This window comes from Oncorhynchus clarkii, chromosome 5 (assembly GCF_045791955.1).
Source record: "Oncorhynchus clarkii lewisi isolate Uvic-CL-2024 chromosome 5, UVic_Ocla_1.0, whole genome shotgun sequence".
NCBI lineage: Eukaryota > Metazoa > Chordata > Actinopteri > Salmoniformes > Salmonidae > Oncorhynchus > Oncorhynchus clarkii.
Window position 1 is genome coordinate 18,776,333 of NC_092151.1, and position 18,831 is coordinate 18,795,163.

At 46.8% G+C, this 18,831-nt stretch overlaps 1 protein-coding gene across 16 annotated transcripts in view; it reads right to left on the bottom strand.

Moving 5' to 3' along the window:
• LOC139408482 (formin-binding protein 1-like) overlaps positions 1-18,831 on the bottom strand; it is a 107,011-nt gene that overhangs the window by 66,551 nt on the left and 21,629 nt on the right. For 12 of the 16 annotated variants that reach the window (XM_071152431.1, XM_071152439.1, XM_071152433.1 and 9 more), the window contains exons 1-2: positions 8,560-8,729; positions 6,379-6,494 (exon numbers count right to left, since the gene is read on the bottom strand). In XM_071152431.1, coding sequence (XP_071008532.1) covers positions 6,379-6,494; positions 8,560-8,601 — 158 coding nt within the window. In that variant the 5' untranslated portion in view covers positions 8,602-8,729. Of the gene's footprint in view, positions 1-6,378; positions 6,495-8,559; positions 8,816-10,425; positions 10,827-18,831 lie in introns of those variants that run through there. The other 4 variants (XM_071152434.1, XM_071152441.1, XM_071152437.1 and 1 more) reach the window with 4 other exon arrangements.

Consider the following 18,831-nt stretch of genomic DNA (forward strand, 5'->3'; position numbering starts at 1 on the left):
CCCACCCTCCCCTGCCACCTCCACCCTCCCCTCCCACCTCCGTGCCTCCCCTCTCACCCTCCCCTCCAACCTCCATGCCTCACCTCCCACCCTCTCCTCCCACCTCCATCCCTCCCCTCCCACCTCCACGCCTCCCCTCCCACCTCCATCCCTCCTACCGCCTTGCCTCCCCTCCCACCTCCATGCTTCCCCTTCCACCCTTTCCTCCCACCTCCATCCATCCAACCGCCATGCCTCCCCTCCCACCTCTATGCCTCCCCTCCCACCTCCATCCCTCCCACCGCCATGCCTCCCCTTCCACCCTCTCCTCCCACCCTCCCCTGCCACCTCCATCCCTCCCCTGCCACCTCCACGCCTCCCCTCCCACCCTCCCCTGCCACCTCAATCCCTGCCCTCCCACCTCCATCTCCATGCACTCTGTTCCATTAATAATGCTTATGGCCCCAGGACCAAAAATTCACAGTCACCATGAAGAAACATGCTTTTCTCCTCCAGACTACACCCTCTTTCTGACATTGGCTGCACAAGCCTGCTGGCACAAGATGAGTGTGTCAAATAAAACAGGTTGGCATACAGATTTAGTATGTAGTATGCTGTTTAAAACTGTCTGTCACTGTATGTGAAGGGTTAATGAGAGGACCCCAGAGTTCTGAACCGTGTGACCACTGTGACGAATATACTGAGATTCATGCACTCACATCTCTACCTCGCTTCCACCTCTCTCTGCCTCTCTGTCCCTCTGACTCTCTGTCCCTATCTCTCTCTGTCCCTCTCTCTGTCCCGCTCTCTTTAACCCTCACTCTGTCTCCCTCGTGTCCTGTCTTTCTCTCTGTTGCTGTGTTTGTTTGTTTAATAGTGATAGTCGGATCAACTCATCACCCAGCTCCATTTTTTCTCTGTGTGTCAACACAGTTTAATACAGACTAACAAGCACACGCATGTATGCACACACAACCACACACAGTAGGCTTCTCAATCAGCCAATAAAAATAGGTAAACCTATTAGAAGAATCCACCTACAAACGGCAACAGACCAGACAAGCCAATTAGATTCAAAGCATTGAGGCATGCTGGTTGGCAGGCAGGCAGCGAATGGTGAGTCACATTGTAGCTAGGTCCCCTTCACTCATGCATGGTGTGCTGCTGTTTACTATGCTGATGTCTGGACCATTAACCCTTTCAGTAGGAATAGAGGTCAGGCCCTACATGGTGAGTAGAATGAAGGTCGACAGAAACAGTAGAATAGAACCCCTGCAACAACATGGTCATAGCTGCCCTTTTAATGTCAACTGTATAATGGAAGAAAAAAACTGTGCTACAATAAAGACTATTATATTACTGTACCAATATAACATGGACAATATTAATCATGCTGACTAACAACTATTCTAGAATTCATTGGTAGAAGAAAAATGAGACAATAATCATCATTATTAGACTACCATGCAAGCCGAACTCCACCCTTAACAAGGTAGTATAGGCCTCCCGAGTAGCGCAGCGGTCTAAGGCACTGCATCGCAGTGCTAGAAGCATCACTACAGACCCGGGTTTGATCCCAGCCTGTGTCTTGGGCCGGGATGTCCTTGTCCCATCGCACTCTTGTCCCATCGCACTCTAGCGACTCATTGTGGTATATATATATATATATATAAATACATAACTCCATCATGAATGAATCATGCACGTGGTAAAAGCACTAAAGCATGTATTCTCTCTCTGTCACGCCCTGACCTGAGATATCTCTGTTTTCTTTATATTTTGGTTAGGGTGTGACTAGGGGTGGGTACGCTAGTTTTTGTATTGTCTAGGGTTTTTGTAGGTCTAGGTGATTTGTATGTCTATGATGGCCTGATATGGTTCCCAATCAGAGGCAGCTGTTTATCATTGTCTCTGATTGGGGATCATATTTAGGTAGCCATTTCCCTTTGGTGTTTGTGGGATCTTGTCTATGTGTAGTTGCCTGTCAGCACTATTTTGTTTTGTTATTTTGTTGGTTTATTCGGTGTTCAATCAGTTAATAAAAATAATGTACGTATACCACGCTGCGTCTTGGTCTGATCCTTATAACGAACGTGACTCTCTCTCTCTCTCTCTCTCTCTCTCTACCACAACCCCCCTACTCCTCTAACCTTGTGTCTGCTCTGTTGCTAGGCAGATCTACCTCTCCTCCCTCGCTTTTGAACCTGGCTGTCTCTCACTCATGGCCAGATGTCATGGCAGAATGCATTTGCCCTTCCTCCTCCTCCGTAGCGTAGTTAACCAACACATAGACAACCAGAGGGTGCCTACTTAATGAGGATTAGACCAATGTGCGTGCGTGTGTGTGTGTGTGTGTGTTGGGGTAATGGAATATGAATTATTGTGCCCCATATTGAGTGATACTGTGCCACACAGTGTATTTTTAATACCCATTCCCCTAAGTAGTATGCACACAGACCTTAACCTACTGTCCTGTACTGTGGATTAAACCAATGTGTATAATCGTGCTGGGCAACTCAGTTAAGAACAAATTCTTATTTTCAATGACGGCCTAGGAACAGTGTGTTAACCTCTTTGAAACATTATGCACGTTTATCCATTCGATACAGTGGAGGTCAAACTTTCCGCCATTTCTCTTTTGATATGTCTTTTCATATGTCTACTGATGCATTGTAGTGCATGTTATCTGCAGAGCAGAGTGAGGTGTTTGTCTTGTTGAGCATTTAGTGCTAATGGCTGAAGCAGTGGTGCCAAACTGCTCACCAACCATCTGTAAGATACTTCACACACAGCAGAGAGCTATCACCATGTTCAGCCCCAGAGACCATAGAACAGATCAACCAAAGATCTAACAGACTCCAGACAACGTGAAGATACAGTACAATTACAGCACAGGGGAAAGGGAGAGAGAGGAGAAAAAAGAGACAACAACAGGGGAGAAGAGAGTCAGGAAAGAGAGGGAGGAGGAAAAAGAGACAACAACAGGGGAGAAGAGAGGCAGGAAAGAGAGGGAGGAGAGGAAAAAGAGACAACAACAGGGGAAAAGAGAGGCAGGAAAGAGAGGGAGGAGGAAAAAGAGACAACAACAGGGGAAAAGAGAGGCAGGAAAGAGAGGGAGGAGGAAAAAGAGACAACAACGGGGGAGAAGAGAGGCAGGAAAGAGAGGGAGAAGGAAAAAGAGACAACAACAGGGGAAAAGAGAGGCAGGAAAGAGAGGGAGGAGAGGAAAATGAGACAACAACAGGGGAAAGAGAGGCAGGAAAGAGAGGGAGGAGAGGAAAAAGAGACAATAACAGGGGAAAAGAGAGGCAGGAAAGAGAGGGAGGAGGAAAAAGAGACAACAACAGGGGAAAAGAGAGGCAGGAAAGTGAGGGAGGAGAGGAAAAAGAGACAACAACAGGGGAAAAGAGAGGCAGGAAAGAGAGGGAGGAGGAAAAAGAGACAACAACAGGGGAAAAGAGAGGCAGGAAAGTGAGGGAGGAGAGGAAAAAGAGACAACAACAGGGGAAAAGAGAGGCAGGAAAGAGAGGGAGGAGGAAAAAGAGACAACAACAGGGGAAAAGAGAGGCAGGAAAGAGAGGGAGGAGGAAAAAGAGACAACAACAGGGGAAAAGAGAGGCAGGAAAGAGAGGGAGGAGAGGAAAAAGAGACAACAACAGGGGAAAAGAGAGGCAGGAAAGAGAGGGGGGAGGAAAAAGAGACAACAACAGGGGGAAAGAGAGGCAGGAAAGAGAGGGAGGAGGAAAAAATAGAAAAACAGGAGTAGCGAACCAAACTTCCTCTAGCATAAAGGAGTGACGAATGGATGATCAAAGGGCCCATTTCAGTGTGTTTATTAGATTGAATGTTTATTAGATCTTCTGTAGCAGGGCTGTGTTCTATGGGTCTGAGCGTGCCCAGTAGATTCAACCTGCTTTAGCGAGCTAACTTTATCAGGGGGAGAATAATTAGTCCGGATGCAGAAACAAACAACACACACAAAGATGCACATTGTGTCCAACCCAAAAAAGCTTTATAAACAGGCCTATCCATTCTGTAACTTGCAAATCCTATCTTCCTGTGATAGCAGAAGGCCGTCCACGTGGAAAACAAATGTGTTTCAGATGGAGAGATATGAGTCCTACAGTTCTACTGTTTAAGCAGAGTGAATTAAAACATCTGACTGCCACATCTGCAGAGTCGTCAGGTTCAATAAAACACATCACAACATGGAAAGACTATCCCTGGGTCACAGATACCAAAGTGAGACACATACGGAAACTAATTAGGTCATTACGTGCGTGCGTGTGTGTGTGTGTGTGTGCCATGCAAACAGAGTAAGGAACTGCTAGTCCTATTATCTCCTTAGTGAAGGGAGATTTATCTAGAATGAGAAGGAGGTGGGGTTAGGGGTTTAGGGGTGCAGATGAGGGGTGCTGGGTGGGGGTTGGTCAGTAGTCAGTGATTAGATTCTTTAGCCTTCCTCTTGGCCCTCTCTAGGGAACCAGATAAGGGATTTTTTGGGGCAGACCTCTGCTGTTTGTTGTTGGGGTAGAAGAGAGCCTAGGAAGAGTATGCCCTCACACCCTCACCCCTACTCTATTTGAGGAGAGGAGGGCTTGGGGGTATTTAAAAGGGGGGCGGAACTAAACGACCGATACTCCACCGTGATTGGATAAAGAGAAATGTGGGTCAGCGCTGGCTGGGGATGATAATACTGATACCTTGTTACTATGGAAACACATGCCTCCCACCCCCCACCCGTCGCCAACCTTATTTCCTCTGTCCTCAAGCAAAAAAAAACAGCAAGAAAACACTGTCATGCAAGAGAGAGAGAGAGAGACAGAGAAAGACAGAGACAGAAAGAGACAGAGCGAAAGAGAGAAACTACAGACACAGAGAGATGGAGGGAGACAGCGAGAGCAACAGAAAGAGAGAGACAGGGATGAATAGAAAGAGAGAGACTTCCGCTACAGGCATCATCATTCTGTTTATCTAGCCATCCACCTGGGTAAAGCTAACATCCCTCTGTCTGTCAGGCTGAGCTCTCTGATAGGACCTCACTTAAACAAACTCAGTAGTGATGTGTTCACTGCAGGCTGAATAAGGGAATTGCCGAGGGAATTGTTCGTAGAGGTCCGAGACAGGATTGTGTCGAAGCACAGATCTGGGAAAGGTTACCAAATAATTTCTGCAGCTTTAAATGTCCCCAAGAACATAGTGGCCTCCATCATTCTTAAATAGAAGAAGTTTGGAACCACCAAGACTCTTCCTAGAGCTGGCCGCCCGGCCAAACTGAGAAATGGGTGGTGAATGGCCTTGGTCAGGGAGGTGACCAAGAACCCGACGGTCACTCTGACAGAGCTTCAGAGTTCCTCTGTGGAGATGGGAGATCCTTCTAGAAGGACAACCATCTCTGCAGCACTCCACCAATCATGCCTTTATGGTAGAATTGCCAGACGGAAGCCACTCCTCAATAAAAGACACATGACAGCCCCCTTGGGGTTTGCCAAAAGGCATCTTAAGACTCTCAGACCATGAGAAACAAGATTCTCTGGTCTGATGAAATCAGAGAAGCCTGAATGCCAAGTGTGACGTCTGGAGGAAACCTGGCACCATCCCTATGGTGAAGCATGGTGGTGGCAGCATCATGCTGTGGGGATGTTTTTCAGCGGCAGGGACTGGGAGACTAGTCAGGATCAAAGGGAAAATGAAGCAAAGTAGAAAGATCCTTAATGAAAACCTGCTCCAGAGCGCTCAGGACCTCAGACTGGGGCAAAGGTTCTCCTTCCAACAGGACAACAACCCTAAGCACACAGCAAAGACAACAAAGGAGTGCCTTCGGGACAAATCTCTGAATGTCCTTGAGTGGCCCAGCCAGAGCCCAGACTTGAACCCGATCACAAATCTCTGAAGAGACCTGAAAATAGCTGTGCAGCGACGCTCCACATCTAACCTGACAGAACTTAAGAGGATCTGCAGAGCAAAATGGGAGACTCCCAAAATACAGGTGCGCCTAGCTTGTAGCATCATACCCAAGAAGACTTGAGGCTGTAATTGCTGCCAAAGGTTTCTTCAACAAAGTATTGAGTAAAGGGTCTGTAAATGTGATACATATATTTTTTGATACATTTGCATAAACGGTGCTTTGTCATTATGGGGTATTATGTGTAGATTGATGAGGGGAAAAAACGATTTTGGCCATTTTATAAAAAGCCTGCAATGTAACAAAATGTGGAAAAAGTCAAGGGGTCTGAATACTTTCCGAATGCACTGTATGTTATACTCTGTATGCTGAAGAAGGCTGAGGCCGAAATGATTGAATTATTGAAGAATACTATCCATTTCATTCACTGGTGAAATATCTAGACAGAGAACTAGACTTACAGTATCATAACAGGGCAAAACAGAAACACTCACCTAATCTGCTTTGCATAGCTGATTTCAATCTCCGATCTCTCTTTGACAAATTTACTGTACCTCTCCACGAACTCGATGCCTGACTGTGTATGCTTCTCTAGGTTATCAAACTGATCCTGCAAACAGAAGAGAGAGAAAGAAAAACAGGCATGAATATAACATCCCAATACTTAGGAAGAGCGTTCTGCGATTTTGTTGTGGCGGATTCTCAGTGCCACAAACGCAATCCTTTCTAGCTGCGAGGACGAAAAGTTTCCTACATGACCTTTTACATGTGTTGACAACATGTTAGCCTCACTTTTTGCCAGTAGTACTGAAATGCCAACGAGTTTAACGTTTCTAGATATACATTATAATGGCTGTACAACGCCTGCTCACATTACTCACATCGCCGTGCTAATATTTTCCCTTCACTGAGGCCAAGGGTTTCACAGTCAACATTTAGCTATACTCTCTCACTTTGCTGCGGACACTTAAAGCTCTAACATGTAACTCTTTAGACGACCCGACAAAATTCACATAGAGATGTGAAATATTAGATCTGTCATTCTCTTTGACAGCAAGTCTAAGATGTGGTAGATCTGTTCTATATGCACTATTCCTATGCTTCCCTATGCTTCCCACACCAGATTCAAACAGCTGAAGATATAATATTTTTGTTTATGGAAAAGGTATTTCACAGCAGTTTAGGTGGTACCATAATTCTCTACACTACTTGATTGTTTTGCCACAAACTGAAATTAGACAAACTATTCAAATTTTAGCAACAAGGAAATGGCAGAGCGCTTTTCTGCATAGTGCATCTAACTTATTATCCAAGTCTGTTTGGCACACCTGCCTTCTAATAAGCTAATAGTGTCGAATAAAAAGAGTTCAGGTAATTGAATTTAACAGTGGAACAAGCTGGCCTTTCTACCTTAGTGCCTAGTCCTTCTTGGAGCTAGTTATACCAATTCCAAAAGAGACTTACCAGCCAAAGCCACCAATCAGATAAAATGCTTGACTTATTGATAGGTGTAATTCATGTTTTTGACGTCATTGTGATGTTTGGAGGTTCCATAAACAGCTAATAGTGTGGCTATGACCCACATTGTCCTCTATGGGATAATAGATGCCTGTAGTATTGCTGTACTTTGGTTACAAGCAGAAACACTAATCATATAGTGTTGAGGTTACAAGAAGAAACATTGTAGCTATGCAGTATTGAGGTTACAAGAAGAAACATTGTAGCTATGCAGTATTGAGGTTACAAGAAGAAACATTGTAGCTATGCAGTATTGAGGTTACAAGAAGAAAGATTGTAGCGATGCAGTATTGAGGTTAGGAGAAGAAACATTGTATCTACGCAGTATTGAGGTTACAATAAGAAACATTGTAGTGATGCAGTATTGAGGTTACGAGAAGAAACATTGTAGCTACGCACTATTGAGGTTACGAGAAGCAACATTGTAGCTATGCAGTATTGAGGTTACGAGAAGAAACATTGTAGCTACGCAGTATTGAGGTTACAAGAATAAACATTGTAGCTATGCAGTGTTGAGGTTACAAGAAGAAACACTGTAACCCTGTAGTATTGCTGTAAGCTATTTTGGCTACAAGCAGAAACGCCTCCACCGATGAACTGGCCCTGACTCAGAGGGACTTTTCACCATTTACAGAAACCCATTCAGTCTCCTTCACTCAAGTAAAGACTTCAACTGTAGGCTAGTTTTAGAGTACCCTAACCCACAATGGCCTTGTACATTATTCATAGCTTAATACAGTTATTCCGCCTTAACACTGTCCCTCATCAGTACTGTACAGTATAACAGGAATGAAAAGGTGCACGATTGTCAAATTCATCATTTCTATGCATTGTCTCTCCTCTGTCATATAACCTAAGCATGTTACGGACAAACTGGAGGATGCTGCATAATGTTGCCTTATCTATCACCTTATTAAAACACCTGATTTCAGCCAAAATGTCTGGAGAATAGAAATAGGCTACACTACAAACAGGCTAGTCCATATTCAACAGTTACACTGTACAACAGCCTACAAAAAACATCCCTACTGCAGTGGATCACACACTCGAGTAGCCTACCCCTCAGAACATTTTGCAATGATGCGTCTCCGTCCATTGACAGTACTAACAAAGGAACACAGACGATACAGCTTGGTTAGGGTTAGTTTTACATTCACCTTGGTATAGCTCCAACAGTTCCCCATCCTCTCCTCCATCATCTGTAGTCCACCTCAACCCAAACCCAATGTCTGTCCTCCTCAACCCAACCAAAGCTGCCTGCAGCACTTCATGCAGTATATTCCCCAACTGTCACTGAGCTACTGTCCCAGACCAGTCCTATGAGCTCGACAGGGTTCTGAGTGGGGGTGTCTTTGTGCTGCTTTAATCCCTTTTTTACACTGCCTGACTGCTACAGCTAGCTGCCTCAGACACAGGAAGTGGATGTGGTTTGAACAGCTTAACATAAGTGCTTGATGCTCAACATTTCGGTCTTTGTGGGGGGGCGACTGTGGATCAGAGTCTGTACCATTGCTGCAATGAACATAATGCTACAGCCAACATGAAGGCAAACACATTTTAAATACATGATTGTTAGGGATGAATGGAAGCATCAAACCAGGAATGTAGCTTGGTACTGTAATAAAACATGGATGTTTGCCATCCAGGGCAAACAAGGACAACATTCAGTTGGAGGGTCTTTTCACACCAACGTCCCTCAGTTGCAACAACCACTCATTCATGAACCCACTCACCAACCCACTCATGTGAAGAGATGTGAGATGCAAAACAATTGGCTATTCGATTGATTTAAAAAATAATCCCTAGTAGCTTCCTCTCTATCATATTTTTTCTTTGTCACTCCCCCCTCTCTCTCTCTACAGCATGCGCTCCTCTTCCCTCTTTCTCCTCATCCCTTCTTCCCTGAGGAAGGACTCGACGCTCGTTGTCAGCCTCTGTGTCAATTAGATTCAGCAGATCTCCCCACAGTGATTGGTTCATTAAAACACTGTATAGCAGCGACTCAACAGGATCTCACCATAGAAACACATAATGCTGTTCCTCCAAATACATAAGTGCTATAATAGAGTAATCCTCCACAACCTCACTGCACCCAAACACACCCTTCACTAACACGCACAACACACACCCTTCACTCACACACACAACACACCCTTCACTCACACACACACACCCTTCACTCACACACAACACACCCTTCACTAACACGAACAACACACACCCTTCACACACACACACACAAACACACACCCTTCACTCACACACACACACACACACACACACACAGACCCTTCACTCACACACACAACACACACCCTTCACTCACACACAACACACCCTTCACTAACACGCACAACACACACCCTTCACTCACACACACAACACACCCTTCACTCACACACACACACCCTTCACTCACACACACACAACACACACCCTTCACTCACACACAACACACCCTTCACTAACACGCACAACACACACCCTTCACTCACACACACAACACACCCTTCACTAACACGCAACACACCCTTCACTAACACGCACAACACACCCTTCACTCAAACACAACACACCCTTCACTTACACATACACACAACACACACCCTTCACTCACACACCCTTCATTCACACAAACACACCCTTCACTCACTCACACACACACACACACACACACACACACACACATACACACCTTTCACTCACACACACCCTTACACACACACCACACCCTTCACTCTCACACACACACACACCATTCACTCACACAACACACACCCTTCACTCACACACACACCCTTCACTCACTCACTCACTCACTCACTCACTCACTCACTCACTCACTCACACACTCACACACACACACACACACACACACACACACACACACACACACGTGGATGACAACATTAAAAATAAGTGTTTAAATGAATGTTTTCAAGTGATATCCTCTGGAATCCAACACAGATCTTGTTGATGCATCAATTATTAGGATTTTGCAAAAAAAAATAAAGTCACATTACCCTTCTCAGTTGAGGCAGCATGGTATCCTATAGTTGCAGAGGGGAAAGGTACACCCCTGTCCAACGTTAAAATCCAACGAAGGTCCAACCCTCCCCTTCCCAGAGTAATAGCTAAGGCAGCCTCACTGTGGTTAGGTTAGAAAGGGTATCATTCCCCAGACAATTCTGAAGTTTAAGAGCAATATGTTATTCCTTGTCCCCATTTCCACCACATGGACCAAAATCTGGTCTGTCTGAGAGAAGCACTCCTCTGTCTGAAAGCAACGAGGGTCCCGGAGCAAGAGATGCAGTACTGACTGAGACAGACATTCACAATCCTACACACTCTACATCTGAGACCAGCCGTAGTCTGGGAGCACGCAAGCTAAATGTTCCGTCAGGCGTGAGGTGGTCTCAGTGGGACCTGAGACGGGGAATGATTCATTGAGTAGAGGAAAAAAGGGGGTAGGAAAAGAGGGGGAGTGGAGAGAAGAGGAGGAATTAAGAGGGAGGGCACTGGAGTGGAGAGAAAGAGGGACCACTTTGACTAAGGATAATGCAGTGATGACCAACATCACCTCATTCATTACCTGGACAACACACGGCAGCAGGACTGTGGGGACACTTCTGCGAAAGATGTGTCACAATTACAATGTGACAAATGTCTGAATAAATGAATACTAGGCTAGTTCATAAGAGAGAGAGAGAGAGAGAGAGAGAGAGAGAGAGAGAGAGAAAGAGAGAGAGCGAGAGAGAGAGACAGAGAGAGAGAGAGAGAGAGAGATATGAGATAGAGAGACTGGCTTTCCAGTAAAAAAGGAAAAACCCTTGGCCAGGCGATTCCCACAGGCGGAAAAGGGCTAATAAATGTTGAATAACAGGCACATTGGAACAAAATATCAAGAAAAACTACAGAGAGGGAATCTGTGTCAAAGGCTCACGCTAATATCACACAGAGCCATCATCATCACATTATATTACCTTGACACATCAAAACAACAATCCAGCAGAAAAAAGGGAGGGGCAGACAGTCAAAGCTCACCAGAATCTTGGGGTTCCGCTTCATGAAACACTTCATCATTGTTTCAATCAATTTCTGAAGTCTATATCAAATCTGCCTTCATATTGAAAACACCTCAGATGAAAACATGACTATGGGACATAGCGCCTCTCTCTCCTTGTCTTTCTGTGCTACAATACCATATCACTCCTGGTATAATCCAGGCTGCTCTGCCTTTTATATTAGACACAGTGTGGACAGCAGCCAGCTTCTATATAATACATTAGCCACCACTAGAATGCTGCTGCCGCTGTGTAAGAGAATGGACTATCTGGCTGCATCCCAAACCACTCTTCTTCTTCTTACCACCTCCTTCCCATCCTCCTATTCTCTCCTCCTCCTACTCCTCCTCTCCCCAACACTTTCCACTTTTCTAACATGGAAGGAAAGGTAAAAGATTACTTTTGTTGCTACTGTAAACTAATGCAATGATTATGCATAAAGCCCCATAGGTAATAACCTGGTTTGTGCACTTCTTATTTAAGCCACATGGGGCGGTAGAGGCCCCTGAAGGTGATCGGTCAACAACACTCAGAGAGGGTCTGCAAATCATTGAAGTACTCACTCCCCCCTCTCAATCTCTATTGGGCCCCCCCCTCTCTATTTCCCTCCCTCTCTCTTGCACACTAACAAACACATTCCATTGACACATCAGTTTTCCAGAGGGACTGCTGTGGTTGCTTCTTTTTAATCTCTGTCAGAACAGAACACCAAAGAGCTACAATTCAACAGCCAGAAACAAGACCGGCATAATAATTGTCCTGTAAGCCTTGTTACATGATGATTCACTACGACAGGCCTTAGAAGAAGGAAGACAAAAACTTCTGATGAAATGTTTGACATGGTGCCCTCTATTTCTGAGGGGTTGTGAAAGAGGATAAAAGGAAAGATAATGAAATAATCCATTCAGAGCCTTCCAAAATACTAGATGGGCAAGTAATGTTCACTGATCTAGAGAAACCTCCTATATAAGCTTTTTATATTCAGATTCAGATTCATTTGTTGGCACATAACCACAAGTTGGTGGTCATACTAATGGAAGACTGCTGATGCTAGCCAGGATTAGGCTGAATCAAAGACGCATCCAATCATGACAGGCTAGGACTGGTCTGTGTCAAACCCTACGGTAAGTTACACTCCATTTGTTATAGGCTGTATAGCCACTACAACTACCTCCAACACATCTTTACAGGTCAGTGCGCTCAATAAAAACCCATGTCAGAGTCACAAGAGGAAATCAATAGGCCATTAGGAAGAGCCAGAGAGGTGAAGGGTCAGTGTTCCTAGCAGGTCATCTGAATTATGGGAATGATATCTAATATACAGCTGACGCCAATTAGTAGACTGGTCGATTGTTTGGGCGATAAGCTGTTGGTCTACCGAGATTGTTTTAGTAACATCTCAGTGAGCTAATCCACTGCGGAGGCTAAAAGCCAATTTATGCTTGATCCAAAAATGTGGTGGGAGGACCATATGGAGGGTGTGACACAATTGCGCAGCCTCCAGAGGCATACAAAGGTCAAATCCAGCTCCGTACTGCATCGCCATGCACCTCCCAAATTTTGTATGCAGAGGGTTCTGTACAGCTCTGCATTGACATGATTGGTTGATGGTAGGTGGGGGCAGTACATCCTGTAGAAAACACAAACTCACTTCCTTGACAACAGCTCTGCACTGCCCCGCAAATAAGTATAAATGACCTGACTTCTGCTGAGGCCATAACACCGTAAATGCTGCACGGCAGGGCTGAGGCCGTAACACCGTAAATGCTGCATGGCAGGGCTGAGACCATAACACCGTAAATGCTGCACGGCAGGGCTGAGGCCATAACACCGTAAATGCTGCACGGCAGGGCTGAGGCCACAACACCGTAAATGCTGCATGGCAGGGCTGAGACCATAACACCGTAAATGCTGCACGGCAGGGCTGAGGCCATAACACCGTAAATGCTGCACGGCAGGGCTGAGGCCACAACACCGTAAATGCTGCATGGCAGGGCTGAGGCCATAACACCGTAAATGCGGCAGGGCTGAGGCCGTAATACCGTAAATGCTGCAGGGCTGAGGCCATATCACCGTAAATGCTGCATGGCAGGGCTGAGGCCATAACACCGTAAATGCTGCATGGCAGGGCGGAGGCCATATCACCGTAAATGCTGCATGGCAGGGCTGAGGCCGTAACACCGTAAATGCTGCACGGCAGGGCTGAGGCCATAACACCGTAAATGCTGCACGGCAGGGCTGAGGCCGTAACACCGTAAATGCTGCACGGCAGAGCTGAGGCCGTATCACCGTAAATGCTGCAGGGCTGAGACCATAACACCGTAAATGCTGCACGGCAGGGCTGAGACCATAACACCGTAAATGCTGCATGGCAGGGCTGAGACCATAACACTGTAAATGCTGCACGGCAGGGCTGAGGCCGTATCACCGTAAATGCTGCAGGGCAGGGCTGAGGCCGTAACACCGTAAATGCTGCATGGCAGAGCTGAGGCCGTATCACCGTAAATGCTGCATGGCAGGGCTGAGGCCATATCACCGTAAATGCTGCACGGCAGGGCTGAGGCCGTAACACCGTAAATGGTGCATGGCAGGGCTGAGGCCATATCACCGTAAATGCTGCATGGCAGGGCTGAGGCCATATCACCGTAAATGCTGCATGGCAGAGCTGAGGCCGTAACACCGTAAATGCTGCATGGCAGGGCTGAGACCATAACACCGTAAATGCTGCATGGCAGAGCTGAGGCCGTAACACCGTAAATGCTGCACGGCAGGGCTGAGGCCATATCACCGTAAATGCTGCAGGGCTGAGGCCGTATCACCGTAAATGCTGCATGGCAGGGCTGAGGCCATATCACCGTAAATGCTGCACGGCAGGGCTGAGGCCGTAACACCGTAAATGCTGCACGGCAGGGCTGAGGCCATATCACCGTAAATGCTGCACGGCAGGGCTGAGGCTGTATCACCGTAAATGCTGCAGGGCTGAGGCCGTATCACCGTAAATGCTGCATGGCAGGGCTGAGGCCGTATCACCGTAAATGCTGCACGGCAGGGCTGAGGCCGTAACACCGTAAATGCTGCACGGCAGGGCTGAGGCCATATCACCGTAAATGCTGCAGGGCTGAGGCCGTAACACCGTAAATGCTGCACGGCAGGGCTGAGGCCATATCACCGTAAATGCTGCAGGGCTGAGGCCGTAACACCGTAAATGCTGCACGGCAGGGCTGAGGCCATATCACCGTAAATGCTGCACGGCAGGGCTGATGCTGTATCACCGTAAATGCTGCAGGGCTGAGGCCGTATCACCGTAAATGCTGCATGGTAGGGCTGAGGCCGTATCACCGTAAATGCTGCAGGGCTGAGGCCATATCACCGTAAATGCTGCACGGCAGGGCTGAGGCAGTAACACCGTAAATGCTGCATGGCAGGGCTGAGGCCGTATCACCGTAAATGCTGCAGGGCTGAGGCCATATCACCGTAAATGCTGCACGGCAGGGCTGAGGCCATAACACCGTAAATGCTGCATGGCAGGGCTGAGGCCATAACACCGTAAATGCTGCACGGCAGGGCTGAGGCCGTAACACCGTAAATGCTGCACGGCAGAGCTGAGGCCGTAATACCGTAAATGCTGCACGGCAGGGCTGAGGCCGTAACACCGTAAATGCTGCAGGGCTGAGGCCGTATCACCGTAAATGCTGCACGGCAGGGCTGATGCTGTATCACCGTAAATGCTGCAGGGCTGAGGCCGTATCACCGTAAATGCTGCATGGCAGGGCTGAGGCCGTATCACCGTAAATGCTGCAGGGCTGAGGCCATATCACCGTAAATGCTGCACGGCAGGGCTGAGGCCGTAACACCGTAAATGCTGCATGGCAGGGCTGAGGCCATAACACCGTAAATGCTGCACGGCAGGGCTGAGGCCGTAACACCGTAAATGCTGCACGGCAGAGCTGAGGCCGTAATACCGTAAATGCTGCACGGCAGGGCTGAGGCCGTAACACCGTAAATGCTGCAGGGCTGAGGCCGTATCACCGTAAATGCTGCACGGCAGGGCTGATGCTGTATCACCGTAAATGCTGCAGGGCTGAGGCCGTATCACCGTAAATGCTGCATGGCAGGGCTGAGGCCGTATCACCGTAAATGCTGCAGGGCTGAGGCCATATCACCGTAAATGCTGCACGGCAGGGCTGAGGCCGTAACACCGTAAATGCTGCATGGCAGGGCTGAGGCCGTATCACCGTAAATGCTGCAGGGCTGAGGCCATATCACCGTAAATGCTGCACGGCAGGGCTGAGGCCATAACACCGTAAATGCTGCATGGCAGGGCTGAGGCCATAACACCGTAAATGCTGCACGGCAGGGCTGAGGCCGTAACACCGTAAATGCTGCACGGCAGAGCTGAGGCCGTAATGCCGTAAATGCTGCACGGCAGGGCTGAGGCCGTAACACCGTAAATGCTGCAGGGCTGAGGCCGTATCACCGTAAATGCTGCATGGCAGAGCTGAGGCCGTAACACCGTAAATGCTGCAGGGCTGAGGCCATATCACCGTAAATGCTGCACGGCAGGGCTGAGGCCGTAACACCGTAAATGCTGCATGGCAGGGCTGAGGCCGTATCACCGTAAATGCTGCAGGGCTGAGGCCATATCACCGTAAATGCTGCATGGCAGGGCTGAGGCCATATCACCGTAAATGCTGAATGGCAGGGCTGAGGCCGTATCACCGTAAATGCTGCAGGGCTGAGGCCATATCACCGTAAATGCTGCACGGCAGGGCTGAGGCCGTAACACCGTAAATGCTGCACGGCAGGGCTGAGGCCGTAACACCGTAAATGCTGCATGGCAGGGCTGAGGCCGTATCACCGTAAATGCTGCAGGGCTGAGGCCATATCACCGTAAATGCTGCATGGCAGGGCTGAGGCCATATCACCGTAAATGCTGCACGGCAGGGCTGAGGCCATAACACCGTAAATGCTACATGGCAGGGCTGAGGCCATAACACCGTAAATGCTGCATGGCAGGGCTGAGGCCGTATCACCGTAAATGCTGCACGGCAGGGCTGAGGCCGTAACACCGTAAATGCAGCAGGGCTGAGGCCGTAACACCGTAAATGCTGCATGGCAGGGCTGAGGCCGTATCACCGTAAATGCTGCAGGGCTGAGGCCGTAACACCGTAAATGCTGCACGGCAGGGCTGAGGCCGTAACACCGTAAATGCTGCATGGCAGGGCTGAGACCAAAACACCGTAAATGCTGCACGGCAGGGCTGAGGCCGTATCACTGTAAATGCTGCACGGCAGGGCTGAGGCCATATCACCGTAAATGCTGCATGGCCAACGCAGATGTCGGATTGACCATGCGCCCAGATGCACTTCTCTCTTCCAGAATGCGTGCTCTCCCACCAATTTGTGCACCTTCATTATTTCATAACTTCATTGTGTGAATTGTTTGTGTTTCATAATTAGTGTCTATCAATTCCCCATTACATATATCACCAGTAGTACATCATTTCTAATCTACAATAAGATAATTTCTAATCTACAATGTTTGTTACTTTGGTTATGGTAATTTACATTAATGCATTCAATATCATTATTCCAGTCTTCCTGTTATCATTGTCGGAGTGGACACATTGTTTGCAGAGTGCACAACCTATGCTAAACGAGTTTTGGTTTATTTCACTCCAAGTTTTGTCAATTTACTCATTGTCTTTTGTTTGGAGCACTCCTCTCAATGTTGACCTAGGACACTCACGCATATAAGTAGAACTATAGGCTACCTGGCATGCGCGCAAATGTAGGCATATAAAATGTGCCCATTTGGGGATCTGATAGTATTTAGGAAGTGCATAAAACCAACACCTCCTTTGGCCGCCTTTCCTTCCAGTTCTCTGCTGCCAGTGACTGGAACGAATTGCAAAGATCGCTGAAGCTGGAGACTTACATTTCCCTCACTAACTTTAAACATCAGCTATCTGAGCAGCTAACCGATTGCTGCAGCTGTACATAGTCCATCTGTAAATAGCCCACCAAATCTACCTACCTCATCCCCATATTGTTTTTATTTACTTTGCTGCTCTTTTGCACATCAGTATCACTAATTACACACCATGATCTGATCATCATCATCTGCTCATCTATTACTCCAGTGTTAATCTGCTAAATTGTAATTACTTTGCTACTATGGCCTACTCATTGCCTTACCTCCTTATGCCATTTGCGCACACTGTATATAGACTTTCTTTTTTTTGTATTGTGTTATTGACTGTGAGCTTGTTTATCTTTTTATGGCTGCAGGGGCAGTATTGAATAGCTTGGATGAAAAGGTGCCCATTGTAAACGGCCAGCTCCTCAGTCTCAGTTGCTAATATATGCATATTATTATTAGTATTGGATAGAAAACACTCTAAAGTTTCCAAAACTGTCAAAATATTGTCTGTGAGTATAACAGAACTGATATTGCAGGCGAAACCCTGAGGAAAATCAAAACAGGAAGTGGCTTCTATTTAGAAAACTCCATGTTCCATAGCCTCCCTTTGCTGGATTTAGAGGGATATGAACCAGATTCCTTTTCCTATCGCTTCCTCAAGGTGTCAACAGTCTTCAGACATAGTTTCAGGCTTGTATTTTGAAAAATGAGCCAGAACGATAACATTGCGTCAAGTGGTCACATGAGTTTTGCTCGCGCAACAGAGTTTGGATAGGTATTGCTTTTCCCTCTCCTACTGTGAAAGACATTTGCGGTTGATATATTATCGATTATATATTTTAAAAACAACCTGAGGATTGATTATAAAAAATGTTTGACATGTTTCTGTGGACATTATGGAAACTATTTTGAATTTTCGTCTGCGTTGTCGTGACTGCTCTTTCCTGTGGATTTCTGAACATAACGCGACAAACAAACGGAGGTATTTTGGAAGTAAAAATCATCTTTATGGAACAAAAGGAACATTTGTTGTGTAACTGGGAGTCAGTCTCATGAGTGAAAACATCCGAAGATCATCAAAGGTAAACGATTAATTTGATTGCTTTTCTGATTTTTGTGACCATTTTGTGATACTCATTTTGTGTGCTGGTACTGTTAATTTTTAGGTGCAGGAGCTCCACAATACTTTAGAGCTAATATTCTATAAAAGGAACAGGAGCTCAAGCAGTTGAAAATTAGAGGTGCCGGTACTCAGCTCCGGTGAGCTCCTGCCCAAGCCCGAGCTCACTGGAACGGGAAACTCTTAGGGCCCAGAATATTTTCTACAATGTTGCAAGTTTGCCAGTGCAAGCTTCGTGCCAGACCCAAGTTAACAGTTGATACAATGTTTTACGTTTGTTGCAGACGGACCATGTGTAGCCAATGTGATATATAGGATATTTT